Source organism: Camelus dromedarius, chromosome 2 (assembly GCF_036321535.1).
Source record: "Camelus dromedarius isolate mCamDro1 chromosome 2, mCamDro1.pat, whole genome shotgun sequence".
NCBI classification, from domain to species: Eukaryota; Metazoa; Chordata; class Mammalia; order Artiodactyla; family Camelidae; genus Camelus; species Camelus dromedarius.
The window spans coordinates 117,679,201-117,691,217 of record NC_087437.1 but is presented as its reverse complement, the minus strand read 5'-3'; the positions used below and the strand labels follow the sequence as shown (position 1 = coordinate 117,691,217).

Sequence of the window (12,017 nt, the reverse complement as noted above, 5' to 3'; positions counted from 1 at the left end):
TGAGAAAGACCCTAAGCCCCACCTCAGCCCTGACTTCGCTCCCAAACTTGATTTCAAATCTGCCTTGAGCAGCTCCACCTAACGTTGCCGTTTTATATTAATATGTTAGAGGACTCACGGTGCTTGAAGCCAGTCACCTCCGCCTTCACCCAAATCACCGCTTCCATGTCTTTGACTCCTGTGTCTGCCCCTCGCGCTACCATACAGCCAGCCGCACACGTCCCAAATCTCACCACTCCCCTGGACTCCCCGCGGCCCGTCTGTCTGTCCCCTCCACGCCTGTGGGTCCCTGATTCTTGCAGATGCCCTCTGTCTACCATCATGTCGTCCGCTCCCTGCCCCCTGCCAACAAGTCCCTGCCCGCCCCCTATTCAGGCGCTTGGACCGTCTGATTAATGCTGGTTTTACACCCACTCATCACTGCCCACTCTGCCCTCCTTCCTCGACTTCCCCGCTTGGCCCTGGTAAAAGCTTCTGGATTATGACCGGTGGTGCCAAGTTGCATCCCCTTGGCTCCTTAAAGACTTGACCATCCCCAATTCACCACCACCCCTGTAGTCAACCTGACCCTCTCCTTGCTTCCTGAAGGAAGGCCAAATCCCAGCACACATTCATTCTGTGCCGTGGCGCACTCTTCCCAGGAGAGTTTATGCTCCCTTGAAGGTGGGGGCAGGCTTCCATCCTTTCAGACTGACCCCACCTGAGACAGTGCCCTCCCGGGTTGTGTCCCTCAGTCACCTGGCACGAGGCGCCTGCTCCTCTGGGTGTCCCTGCGGATACGATGTGTATCGCACTCAATCCACAAAGGACTTTGAGATAGTGGATTAAAAAAGAGATTGAACCAACAGACATGCGCTATGACTTCCCACTCAGCTGCAGCAAATGACTGAACGTCTCTGGGCCCCAGTTTCCTGGTTTCCAAAGGAGAGCATAACAGCCCCCAGGCAGAGACAGATACCAAGCAGACGTGAGCCGGCCGTCCAGAAGGAACTGGCGTGAGCTTCACTGTGACCCCAGTCCACTCCGTCCCCCACTCCCCAGAAGCCATTCACTGCTGGCCCATGGTGCCACCTGTGCCGTCCAGACCCCATCACTGTGCTTTCAACCTCACCAGCTCTCAGCTTTCTTAAAGGTGAACTCACAGAAGTGAGTTTCCCTGACTATAATGTGTCTCACAACTTCAGATGAATCCGAAGGAGAAGGTAGGAGCTAAGATAAAAGAGGAAGGGATGTGAGATGACAAGCATGACGAGGGTGGACCAGGATGGCTTGGGCCCTAAGCGTGGGGATGGAGGCGCCTGCTAGATGCAGACACGGAAGATCTGCAGTTAGAGCATGTCGGTCCCCGAGGGACCTCTGTGCTCACTCGGACGCCACCATTCCTTATACACTGAGATAAACAGGAGAGAAAACTCTGATGACTGACGTCAGGCGTAGAACAAGAACAGCGGTGCCGGCAAAATGAGGAGAGCGGGTCCCTTCTGGAGACGTTTGAGTCCGAGTTCCCCTCACACCGTGAGCTGCTGTGCAGTATTCTGCTCCACAGAGTTCCCCTCTCTTACTCAGAGAATTGAACCAGCCAGGGCCCGGCTGCGACACAGAGCTAATTAATCCCAGGCTGCTGGCACTGTGTGTGTGTGTGTGTGTGTATGTGTGTGTTTACTTTGCAAGTGTGAAATCATTCCGGAAGTGGAGAAGCTCCTCATACTTACTGTGTCTTTGCAGATAAATATAGCAGCATGAGCTGGGAGACTGGACGCGACTTTGCTGTCTTTGCTTTGCTATGTGGGTGGGGTAAAGCGAGCTGTTTCGTTTCCCAGACTGAGCCCATCTGTGCACAGACTCGAGGCCTCGTTGTGAGGTCGCCAGTGGCAACGGGCCTGGCAGGTCATGGGGTGCCGGGCCACGTGTGCTTGGCCCTGTCACTGCCCACACCTCTCAGTTACAGCTTCCTGCTCCCTGATGTGAAAGCGACTGCATTCAAAAGTCAAGCGCCCAGAGATGGAAATGCTCCGGCATGTGCACGTCTTCATTCTAGAGCCAGTCACACAGTCAGCTGAATCCATTTCCAGAAAGTTCTGTCCATTGAACACTGCAGGTAGTAACATCGAGACTTTTAGAGAGCCACAACAACAACAACAAAAAAAAAAAACAGAAAGAAGGCCTTTGTGTTCTAAGGAAGGAAACATTCATTTTTGCTGGGACAAAATGTGTAAAAAGAAGAAATTATATTTTAAGGGAAATGAGAATTTCAAAACAATGCCATTAAAATGTAAAAAAAAAGAAAAAAAAAGATTTGCATCATGTTTAGGAAGGATTTCTTTTTGTCAGGAGTGATAACCAGGTCTTGGTAAACAGTGTCCTCAGAGAAAAGGAATAAAGAAGGGTTTTATCTCTGATTTGAAATAAACATCTAAGTTTCCAGACACAGTGATGTTCCATTTATACAATTCCTTGATCAGCCAAAGGGACTCATAACTCTATAACATGCCTTGTTAAGTGATCATAATCTTTTTAATTTTGGTATTTTGATAACAAAGAGAGTAGAATTTGTATTACATAATGAATTACTTCCAAAATGTTGATTTCTGCCTTCTGAAAGTAAAATTGGGTTTTTGAAAAGTGACAAATGAATAGATTGTAATAAAACCTTTAGCAAGCATCTGAGAGGTCTGTGGCTATCTCTTTATGCTGTCAGATAGATAGATAGGTGCCTCATTTAGAAGAAATAAGGAATCCATAAAACTTTTGGTCATTAGTAGTAATTTGGATATACAGTCACATTTAAAAATGGCCATTGTCATCTGAATCTGTAGAGTATTTGTCACAAATGCTTAAGCGAATGTTAATGAGTTGTTTATCATGTACTAATATCAACTTTCTTTCCCCAGATGCGAAGAGTTTGGCTGAGATGCTCATGAGGTAAGAACAAGACCTAGCATCCCAAATGTCATGTTTAAAAGAACAATCTCCAACTTGCTTTGATGGTTTCTTTCCTTTTAATGACAGTCTGAAGTCGATAACCCATTTTGTGGTTAACATACAGCTTTCATTCTATGGACCGGAATATCCATGTCATGCCGAGTTGGATACATAGATCCCAGATACTACGCTCTTCTGCACAGCCTAGGTAGTTTTCTTGTTGGCTGGACTCAACCAATAGAGTGTTTCCCGTAAACCTGAGAATAGAGAGGCGTGTTACGAATAAGCAGCTTTGGTGTTGCTTCCACTCAGATACGCCGCCTTGAGGCCAAGCCTTCTTGCTAGCAGTCAGCCAGGCGAGAAGAAACCCACCACGTGAAATGGGTTGTCTGTTGTGCTCCCCAGAATCAATGGGCTGATCAAGAAGGACCTTCCGTGTCCCCAGCTCCCACAGCTCCTTCAGCACCCCTCCACCAGGCACTCACCAACTCCTGCTGCAAATGTCTGCTCCCTGTGTGGTCTTGGAGGGCACGGCCTCCTATTTCATCACCGTTTTAGGAGTACCCAGCACTGGAGTTGCCCCATTTTTAACCATTGAGTAGATGGCTGACTAGGGGTAGTTGAATGTTCACAGCTATAGAAGGCACTACAGTATTTGTATTTTATATTGTAATGATTAAACCAAAAGTGAAAGGGAGATAATCAGAGTCTAGGAACCAGGTAAGAAAAATGTCAAGGACTGTGATGGTGAACTTGACATTGTCATTTTAGGATGACTAATGTAGGAGATAAAGTGGATGGGATATAGGTCCCTTCCCATCCCCTACCTCACCGCAGTTGGCTCTAACTTCCTGCCCCATCTTTGCATATAAAATTAGGACTTTGTGTTATTCACAGAGAGTCATGTCCCGTATCACCAGTGTCATTGAAGATCCAAGTCAGAGGCTGAATACCATTGGCCCACAGGTTACATTTCCCACGGGCGTCTTTATTGGTTTTAAAACAGTGTGAATTGTTGGTAACAGATGTGCAGGAATCAAGGATGACTCTGAAATAGTTGGTGTGCGTGATTAGATTTGACACAACATTGTAAAATGATTATAAATCAATAAAAAATTAAAAAAAAAAATAAACACTGATGCCCTTTGCCAGGATTAGGGAGATAGATGCTGGGGTGGACTTTTTTGTAGGGTGGAGGAAAGACATGTTGATCAGATCAAAAAGACTTGCATGGATTGTGTTGAATTCGGGATATTTTTTGAACGTCCAGTGAAGGTGTCAAGTAGCTGGTAGCAGGAAGCTGGAGTTCAGAGTAGTGCTCAGAGAGACAAATGGTCTGTAAAATACATCCTTCGTCTATCTAACCACATCATGCTAGATCAAACTTGCATGATTATGAAAATCTATATAAAACGCCTTCAGTCCGTGCTCTTATGCACATCTGTACTTGTTTGCTAGTGGTCACGTGGAAGGCAGCCAAACGTGTGCACTTGTGTTGAGCAAATCTGATAGAACATCTGGAAAACAAATAAACTAGAGTCATTCGATTTATAATAGTTCTCTACCCAATAAAATAGATTTTCTAATGTAGACTTAAAAATACGAAATTGTTGATGGCGTCTAAGAATCAAGAAATTTCACATAAAATGGTGGCTTTCTGACTTCTCCTGAAAATGCCCTTGGTCGCACTGGGCACAGCCCAGGTGATAACGGATGTCTGGACCTGCTACCAGCACCCCCTTTAGATTGGGTGAGGCTTCCGCTCAGCACAGTGGCCCCGTCCCTGACTCCACCCCAGGCCTCCTCACCGATGTGTTCCCCAGCCTGGTTCCTGCGCTGCGCGTTCCCCCAGAGAGCTCCTGGCCACCTCCTTCATCCATCCCAGACCATCAGCCCTGCCTCTGCCCAAGCCCGTGACCCCGGGGTCCGTGTTTTCTAACACGGTCAGTATTTGCTTTGTTAGGGTGACTTGGCGCTGGCTTCTCTGACGTCCCCGCACCCGCGCTCGTCAGCCCAGGTTAGATGCTAGAGAGCGTCCCTGTCCTTCTCTGTTAGCGGGCAGGCAGCGTGGCTGGAAGACCGCCCACTGACAAGAGCGAGAACTAATGACGATGTTTGCGGTTCGCAGCTGCCGGCATGAAGTTAGGAACATGGACACCAGTGATTACGGCCGCTCCAGGTGTGCGAGGCGGTTCTCTCCCAAAGGATGCACGTGGTTGAAAATGAAGGGAATTTCCGGGTTCCTCAAATAGATGGATTTTTCTGGGATTAATTTAGAAGTGAAAGCGATGCTTTTATTCACGAAGGGCCAGCTCGATGTACGTTTGGCAGGTCAGCAGGCCAAGCAACCGAAGGCCTCATCCCCAGCCTGACCGGGTCAGGAGAGCCACGTTCCAGACGTGGCCCGGGAGGTCTAGGCGAGTCAGGGCCACTGGTACAGAGTTGCACTGCCTCGCTGTCCCCGCTCCGTGTTCTCTCTGGGAAGGCGAGGACTTGAGGACTTAGCAGGCTGGGGCCGTGAGGACACAGAGTCACAAGCTTAGGTTTAGGCCTAGTGCTGCCACGAGATGGTTTTGGGATGGGGGGTGCATCCTTTTGCATCTCTGAGTCCTGCTTTCCTCATCTGAAAACAAGAATTTGAGATTGTTTCTAGCTTTGTCATTCTGTGTGACATGCAGGTGAATGTGACATTTACTATCCGTCCGTGTCCCACAAGGAAGCATCCGAGTATTTCGGCGAGCTTAGTTCCCCCAGGGCCAGACAGACAGATGCAACTGCAGGGCAAACACCAACATCCTAGAGCCTTCGGGGGGGCCCCTGCTTGGTGCCACCCCCACCGTGCTCAGAGAGGAAGGATTTTCCTTTTATACGATTAGGCAAGAATAAGGTTTTTAAACACACCAGGCTTCTAAGAGGTCAGACTGGCTTGCCCTGAGGCACTAACCAACACGTGGTTAATGTCCGAGGACCAGTATTCCTAAGAAAGCTAGTTGTAGACAGTGAAGGGTTCTGGTTGAGAGTTTAAATTAGTTTAGTTTTTGATGTTTATATTTTTATACGCGTGGTGATAAAAACGCCCACCTGACTATTACAATGAGCGATGATGCCGATACCCTCGCAGTTATTTTATGCTTGTGGGATGTTCCATATCATATTTTGAAGAAGGGGATGCTATGCAAACACCATGATTACTTTTTTTCCCACAAAACTTAAAGAAATAGTAAGACTTTAAAGAGCTGTAGCAAGTGCGTGTAATTTATTGGCTGAGCCCAGAAATACCATCCTCTGCAAACCATCGTCAGCTCTCTGTCATTTTAATCAGACAACCAGATGGCAAATGGATGGTGGACGATTGTATTTCAATAATAACTAATACATTAAGCATGATCCCATAGCATATGAAGATGCACTTTTGCTTCCACAGTGAAAACACCCAGAATCTTTTTCCAGGTCACAAATGAGGTTTTTTTTTTTTCCCCAAATTGCTTTTTTTTTTTTTTTTTTTTTGAAGGTTTGCTGCTGTCCTAATGATCAATTGTTACAATTTTGGGAATCAACCATCACATAACAATAGATTGTAAACTATGGCAGTGCAGGTGAAGATAAAGAAACAGCTTCCTTGGGACCCTTTTAGATGAGAAGGCTCTTATTGCCCCCAAAACAAGGGCTCTGGGACCGTCACTCAGCCCCCAAACAGTGCAATTCATTCAAGACTTTCCGCAAATACTTGTTCAGTGTCTACTTTGGTCACATGCTGTTCCAAATTCCAGGGATACACAGGGACAGAAGGGATGAAAATATCCCTTAAGGAGCTGATAGTCCGTTGGGAGAGGGGGGTAATAAAGGAGATGGATCCATTAAACACCTGCTGGGGAGTATTAAGTGCCCAACAAGGGGAGAAGACTGAGTGGAGACGGGGGAGGAAGCACAGAGCGTCCCTGCCGCAGGGCCAGCCCGGCTCCCCTGAAGAGATGGAGGAGGGGACCCGGCCACGTGGGCTCCAGCTGGGGGAGTGTGTCCTAGGCAAAGGGAACAGCAAGTTCAAAGAGAGAGAGGAACAGTTAGCCCTGCATCTCAAGGTTTATTGGGCCATTTCCTCGCCTTCCGGCAGCGGGGCTTGGCAGGTTAGTCCTTGGGGGAGCGGGAATTTCCCTCCAGCTTTGACTGTCCTTGTTCCCGAAGTTAAATCATGTGCTGAGTCTGGGCGCCGGCCGCGGTGGAGCACGGCTGCGGGTAGTTTGCTGCCCGTGCCGAGGGGCAGCAGACCCTGAGGCTGAGGAAGGCCGTCGGGGCTCCGAGCCGCTGAGCAGAGCCGCCTCATCCCTACTCGAGCAGGAGGTGAGCAGGAGGAACGAGCTCGCGCTGCTGTTTTTGGTGCGAGGACAAGCGCCCGTCCCTAGTGAGGTTCCGAAACAGACTCCGAGAGACTCACCGAGGAGCAGTTCCCCGTGTGTTTCCTGGAAAGAGCGCTTGTTTCCGCATGACATAACTGCGGTCACCAGTGCTTTCTGTTTTGTGTAAATATCTGAATCTTTGCTTTAAAACACACACACAAATAAAATGAGGCCTTGGTTAAGCAAATAATTGAAAAGAGTCGGTAGACCATGCAAGAAATTCAGGCCAAGGCACTTGAATTTGGGCTCTGCGTAATTAGCATGATCTAGCTACGTAACCCAGTTACTCGTCTGCAGAACAAGAAATCTGGTTCAAGAGCGAGTCCTACCTTGGGCCCCTGTTCCTTTCAAAAGTTGTCATTTTCATGGGCTATTTTGTTGACACTCAGGTGAGGAAAGAGCCATTAAAAAAATTTAGAATATTAACATAGACCCCTGACTGCAAACATTAAACTTCTCGAGTGAACTTGACCTTCAGGTTATTAACATTCTTCAGCCACGTAGTTCAAGAGTGGATGAGTGCTCATGGACGAGGAAGGATCTGGGCCTCCTGGTGAAGGCTTGGTTGTAGCAAAAAAGCATCTGAGATACAGTACAGCTTCCCCTTGACTGCTCTCCACTCAGCGTGGCCAACACGGCGATGAGTCGTCACTGAGTGTACGAGGCTCTACAGACCGTTTCAAAACAGATTTTGGCAATTTTTGAGCTGGATTTATGGATGCCATAGATCACCACATTGATTAAATTATCCGAATGGCTGCTGCTTCTGGAGGATGTTTTTTTAAATCTACTCAATTCTTAAAATTCTGCAAAGACTGAGCAACCATTCTTCTAATCGGATTGTTAATTAAGGTCTTCATCGACTTCTGCGGGTTTTTGTCCAACATGCAGACTTCTTGTTACTTCGCGCTGTGGCTGCCTTTGATTCTGCCATGCAGTTTTACTACTTGCTTTCATTTACTTTTAGAAGACAGCTCACTATGAGAGTAATTTTCTGGTACACAAATTTTGAGGTAAAATTCTTGAGGTAATTGCTTTTTTTCTATTCTAAAGTGTAATTTGGGCTAGGAAAACTAAACTAATGCAAGGGGAGTTAACAAGGTTTATGATTTGTTACTAGAACAAAAATAAAATGACTCCAGATATAAATACAAACCTAGTCAGTGAACAGCCAGTACCCAGGCTCCGTCTCTTGCTGTCACTGGAATAACTCATATCTGACAAATGAAAATGTGTTGGTTTATGAGTGGTTTCTCATGTGTGTGTTTCATTTGGCTTTTACACAAGGAACGGGAAACTCCAAATTTCCGTCGACCGATGTAGAACCGATCCCTACTGATGATTATATTTTCTAAACCTCACAATGGGCTGTCGAAATTTAATATTAATAAATATCAATTGAATGAAGGAAGAAAAATCTATCATGTGCCTCTTTCCCTCCCCTCCGCACCCCACAGGCATTCACATAATTAGATAATAAGCCGAGTTAGTGGACAAGCACATGTTGGCCTAATGTACCCCTGAACTGAGTTTGTTGATGCCTCCCCCTGTTTTATCCCCAGTAAGAACACCCGGACTTCGGACACCTTGAGCAAGCAACAGCAGACCCTGAGGATGCACATTGACATACCCAGGGCTCAGCTTTTGATCGAGGAGAGAGACACCATGGAGACCATCGGTAAGGTGCCCTGTTTGCCTGTTTACACAACGTGGCTGCTATAGCCATGCCCTCTCAGCCCAAACCCTGGGCCATGGGAAGTATGAGACATGAGACCATCTTGAATGCTACATGAGCAGAGAAGTTAGGAGGTAGACAGCTTTTACTGAGGAGACTAATAAGTACCAGCAAATATGGGAGGAGATGAACTTAGAGACTCCACAGAGGTCAGCTGAGCAGAGTCCCCCAGCTCTGACCCAAGTTGGGTCTTTCCTGGAGAGGCTATTGTGCTGCTCCAAAGAACCAACGTCTGTAATCTAACAAACTGAGGAAGGCTTCACACTAAGATCCGGCTTGGAAGTTCACTTCATGTAATCTCCACAGCTCCAGTAGGGCCTTTATTCAAGAAACATTTGAAATCCCCTCACACTCAGCAAACAGGGGTCTTTGCACAGGCATCTTTTCTCCACCCCCAGTGCCCCTTCAACATCCTGGAATAGCTTCCGCCCAGGTACTTTGGGAAAGACCCGGCCGCCTTGTTTCACGACGGCAGAACAGACGCTTGGCGAGCTTTAGCGGCCTTTCCACCCAGAACGCGGTGTCTTGACTCCTTCTGGCTTCTTTCCACTCGAAGTTTGCTGTCCTGCACTGCTTACCTAGATGGTTCTATTTGTTCTAGAATCAGAGACTTTCTATTTCCACCGCAGAAACGATCAGAAGAAGAGCTAACATTTAGAGGAGCTCTACACACTTCTGTAAGCACTTTGTGTGTGTTAACTTACTCCTCCTGAGCAGCCTAGGGAAAAGGCACCACTTTGGAGCTGGGATGCGGACAGGGGACGCAGCTGGCAGGTCACTCGGACAGTTAGGAGCGGAACCGGGCAGGGCCCCCGCCTGGCCCTTGCCTTGCCTTTGGTGACTGTTAACACCTGTGTCTAAATAATTCTACCTGTGGCTGTTTAAAGAAAATAATGTCATTCGCAGCAACGTGGATGGACCTGGAGATTGTCATTCTAAGTGAACTAAGCCAGAAAGAGAAAGGAAAATACCATATGAGATCACTTATATGTGGAATCTTTAAAAAATGACACAAATGGACTTACTTACAAAACAGAAACAGACTTAGGCATAGAAAACACTCTTAAATGGTTACCAGGGGGAAAGGAGGTGGGAAGGGATTCATTGGGAATTCAAGATTTGCAGATACTAACTACTATATATATAAAATAGATAAACAAGCTTCCGCTGTAGAGCACAAGGAACTATATTCAGTATCTTGTAGTAACCTATAATGAAATAGAATATGGAAACAAATAGGTGTGTGTATATGTGTGGTTGAAACACAATGCTGTGCACCAGAAATTGACACCACACTGTAAACTGACTACACTTCAATAAAAAGAAAAAGAAAAAAACAGATGGCTAGGCAGATCCAGGGAGCAGTGCATCGCCTCCTAAAAGCCAGTCACCACTGACCGCACGCCGGAGGGAGGCCTGCCCGTCATTTCTGTACACAGTAACGACCCCTGGCCAGGGATGCAGCCCATTCCTTGCAGGGTCATCCATCACCAAGAGTCGTTGACCTCCCGGTGCTGCCTGACAGCTTGGTCGATGGCATTTTCTAATTATTGGGGAAGTAGAAACTGGATGCTTTAAAGAGCTCTGGGCTCTGCCAACAAGAATCCAATAGGAAAATGCCATCAATTTTCTAGCCAGAATGAACGGTTAACTTCACAAACTGACAGCGCTTGAAATGACCCATTAAAATTGGAAGCCCAGCCCCACAGGTGCCCTGGGCGCTCCTGGCTGGGCTGCGTGGTAGAAGCCGCAGCACGGTGTTCTGGATGAAGAACGGGCGTGGGTGTCGGGCCTCTGACACCAGGTCCAATCGTAAGAACCTGTCTCAGTGGAAAGGCCACCCTATCTCCGGGGGGGGGCGGGGAGGGCTGCGGGCCAGGACCCCCAAGCCGAGCCCCGGCTCCCCACGCTGCAGTACCAGCCTGGGCTGCACCACGCGCGGAGTTCCTGCAGACTTCCTGGCAGGGCTGCCTCTTTTTCTCTGCCAAGAAATTTTATTCTAACTTCAAGAGGTTTTCCTTTCCTGCCAGAGCCCTGAGTAATTGGATTTTGTAAGGTTCATTCTGTTCAGGGCCTTTTTTGGGCACAGAAGTCTAGCTGTGTTGTTTATGACTTTCCCATCACCGTCGCGTGTCAGGGCAGGCTGCAGCGTGGTCCCGGCTGACTGGTAAACTCACAAGAGCATCATCCCAGGCTGCAGTGCCTGAAAATGTATGAAAAATTTGTACATTCTAACCCACTTTCCCTTGGAGTCAAAAAGCTCCTAAGGAAGTGTGAAAAGTATCATAACAAAGTAAGGAAAATCTTGAGACGATCCAATAGTGACACAAAGCCCAACCAACCACTCCTTCTCCAAGCACCAAAGTCCTCCACATCACCTGCACCCAGGCTCCAGCTCCCTACCTTCAAGTGCCTATGCTGATGGGACCTGGGGAATCTGACAAGGGAGTCATTTTGAGAAGTCTGTTAAAGGGTGTTCTAGCGTCGTTAAAGCTCAGGAGACGAGGGGAGAAAAGTAACACACTGCAGAGCCATTTCAGTCCAGGAATCAAGACACCCTGAAGACAGGTCTGTCTGCTCCTCCCCCACCTCCCGTCTCAGACACCTGCCAGGGTCAGAATGAGAGGTGACCCCGGGATAGACCACCGCCGTGTAGTTTTTCTAGGACTGCAAACAGAGCTTATTTTAAATGGCAGTCCCGTCCCCGGGTGGTGGTGACGTGGCAGTTGATGTCTCAGTAGAGCTCTTGACAAACACATAAATCCCAAACTCTTTTAAATGGACAGCCGCCCAGCAGGCTCCCCAAGTCAATGTTTGCTTGATGAGGAGAAACCGAGTCCCAGGAGAGAGGAGGGACCCTGCTGTAGTCGTTCTCTTTCATTCATGCTCCAAAGCCAAGCCCTGAGGGTGATCGTCTATTTTAGCATTCCCGAGTAATTCTAATACAGCGCTTGACCGTTTTGTTG

General features: G+C 47.6%; 1 protein-coding gene across 1 annotated transcript in view; it reads left to right on the top strand.

The window, feature by feature from the left end:
• The window catches only part of DSCAM (DS cell adhesion molecule), a 664,041-nt gene that overhangs the window by 625,773 nt on the left and 26,251 nt on the right, over positions 1-12,017 (top strand). Inside the window, exons 29-30 of the mRNA XM_064477198.1 lie at positions 2,892-2,922; positions 8,879-8,994. Of these exons, the coding sequence (XP_064333268.1) occupies positions 2,892-2,922; positions 8,879-8,994 (147 nt within the window). The remainder of the gene's footprint in view (positions 1-2,891; positions 2,923-8,878; positions 8,995-12,017) is intronic.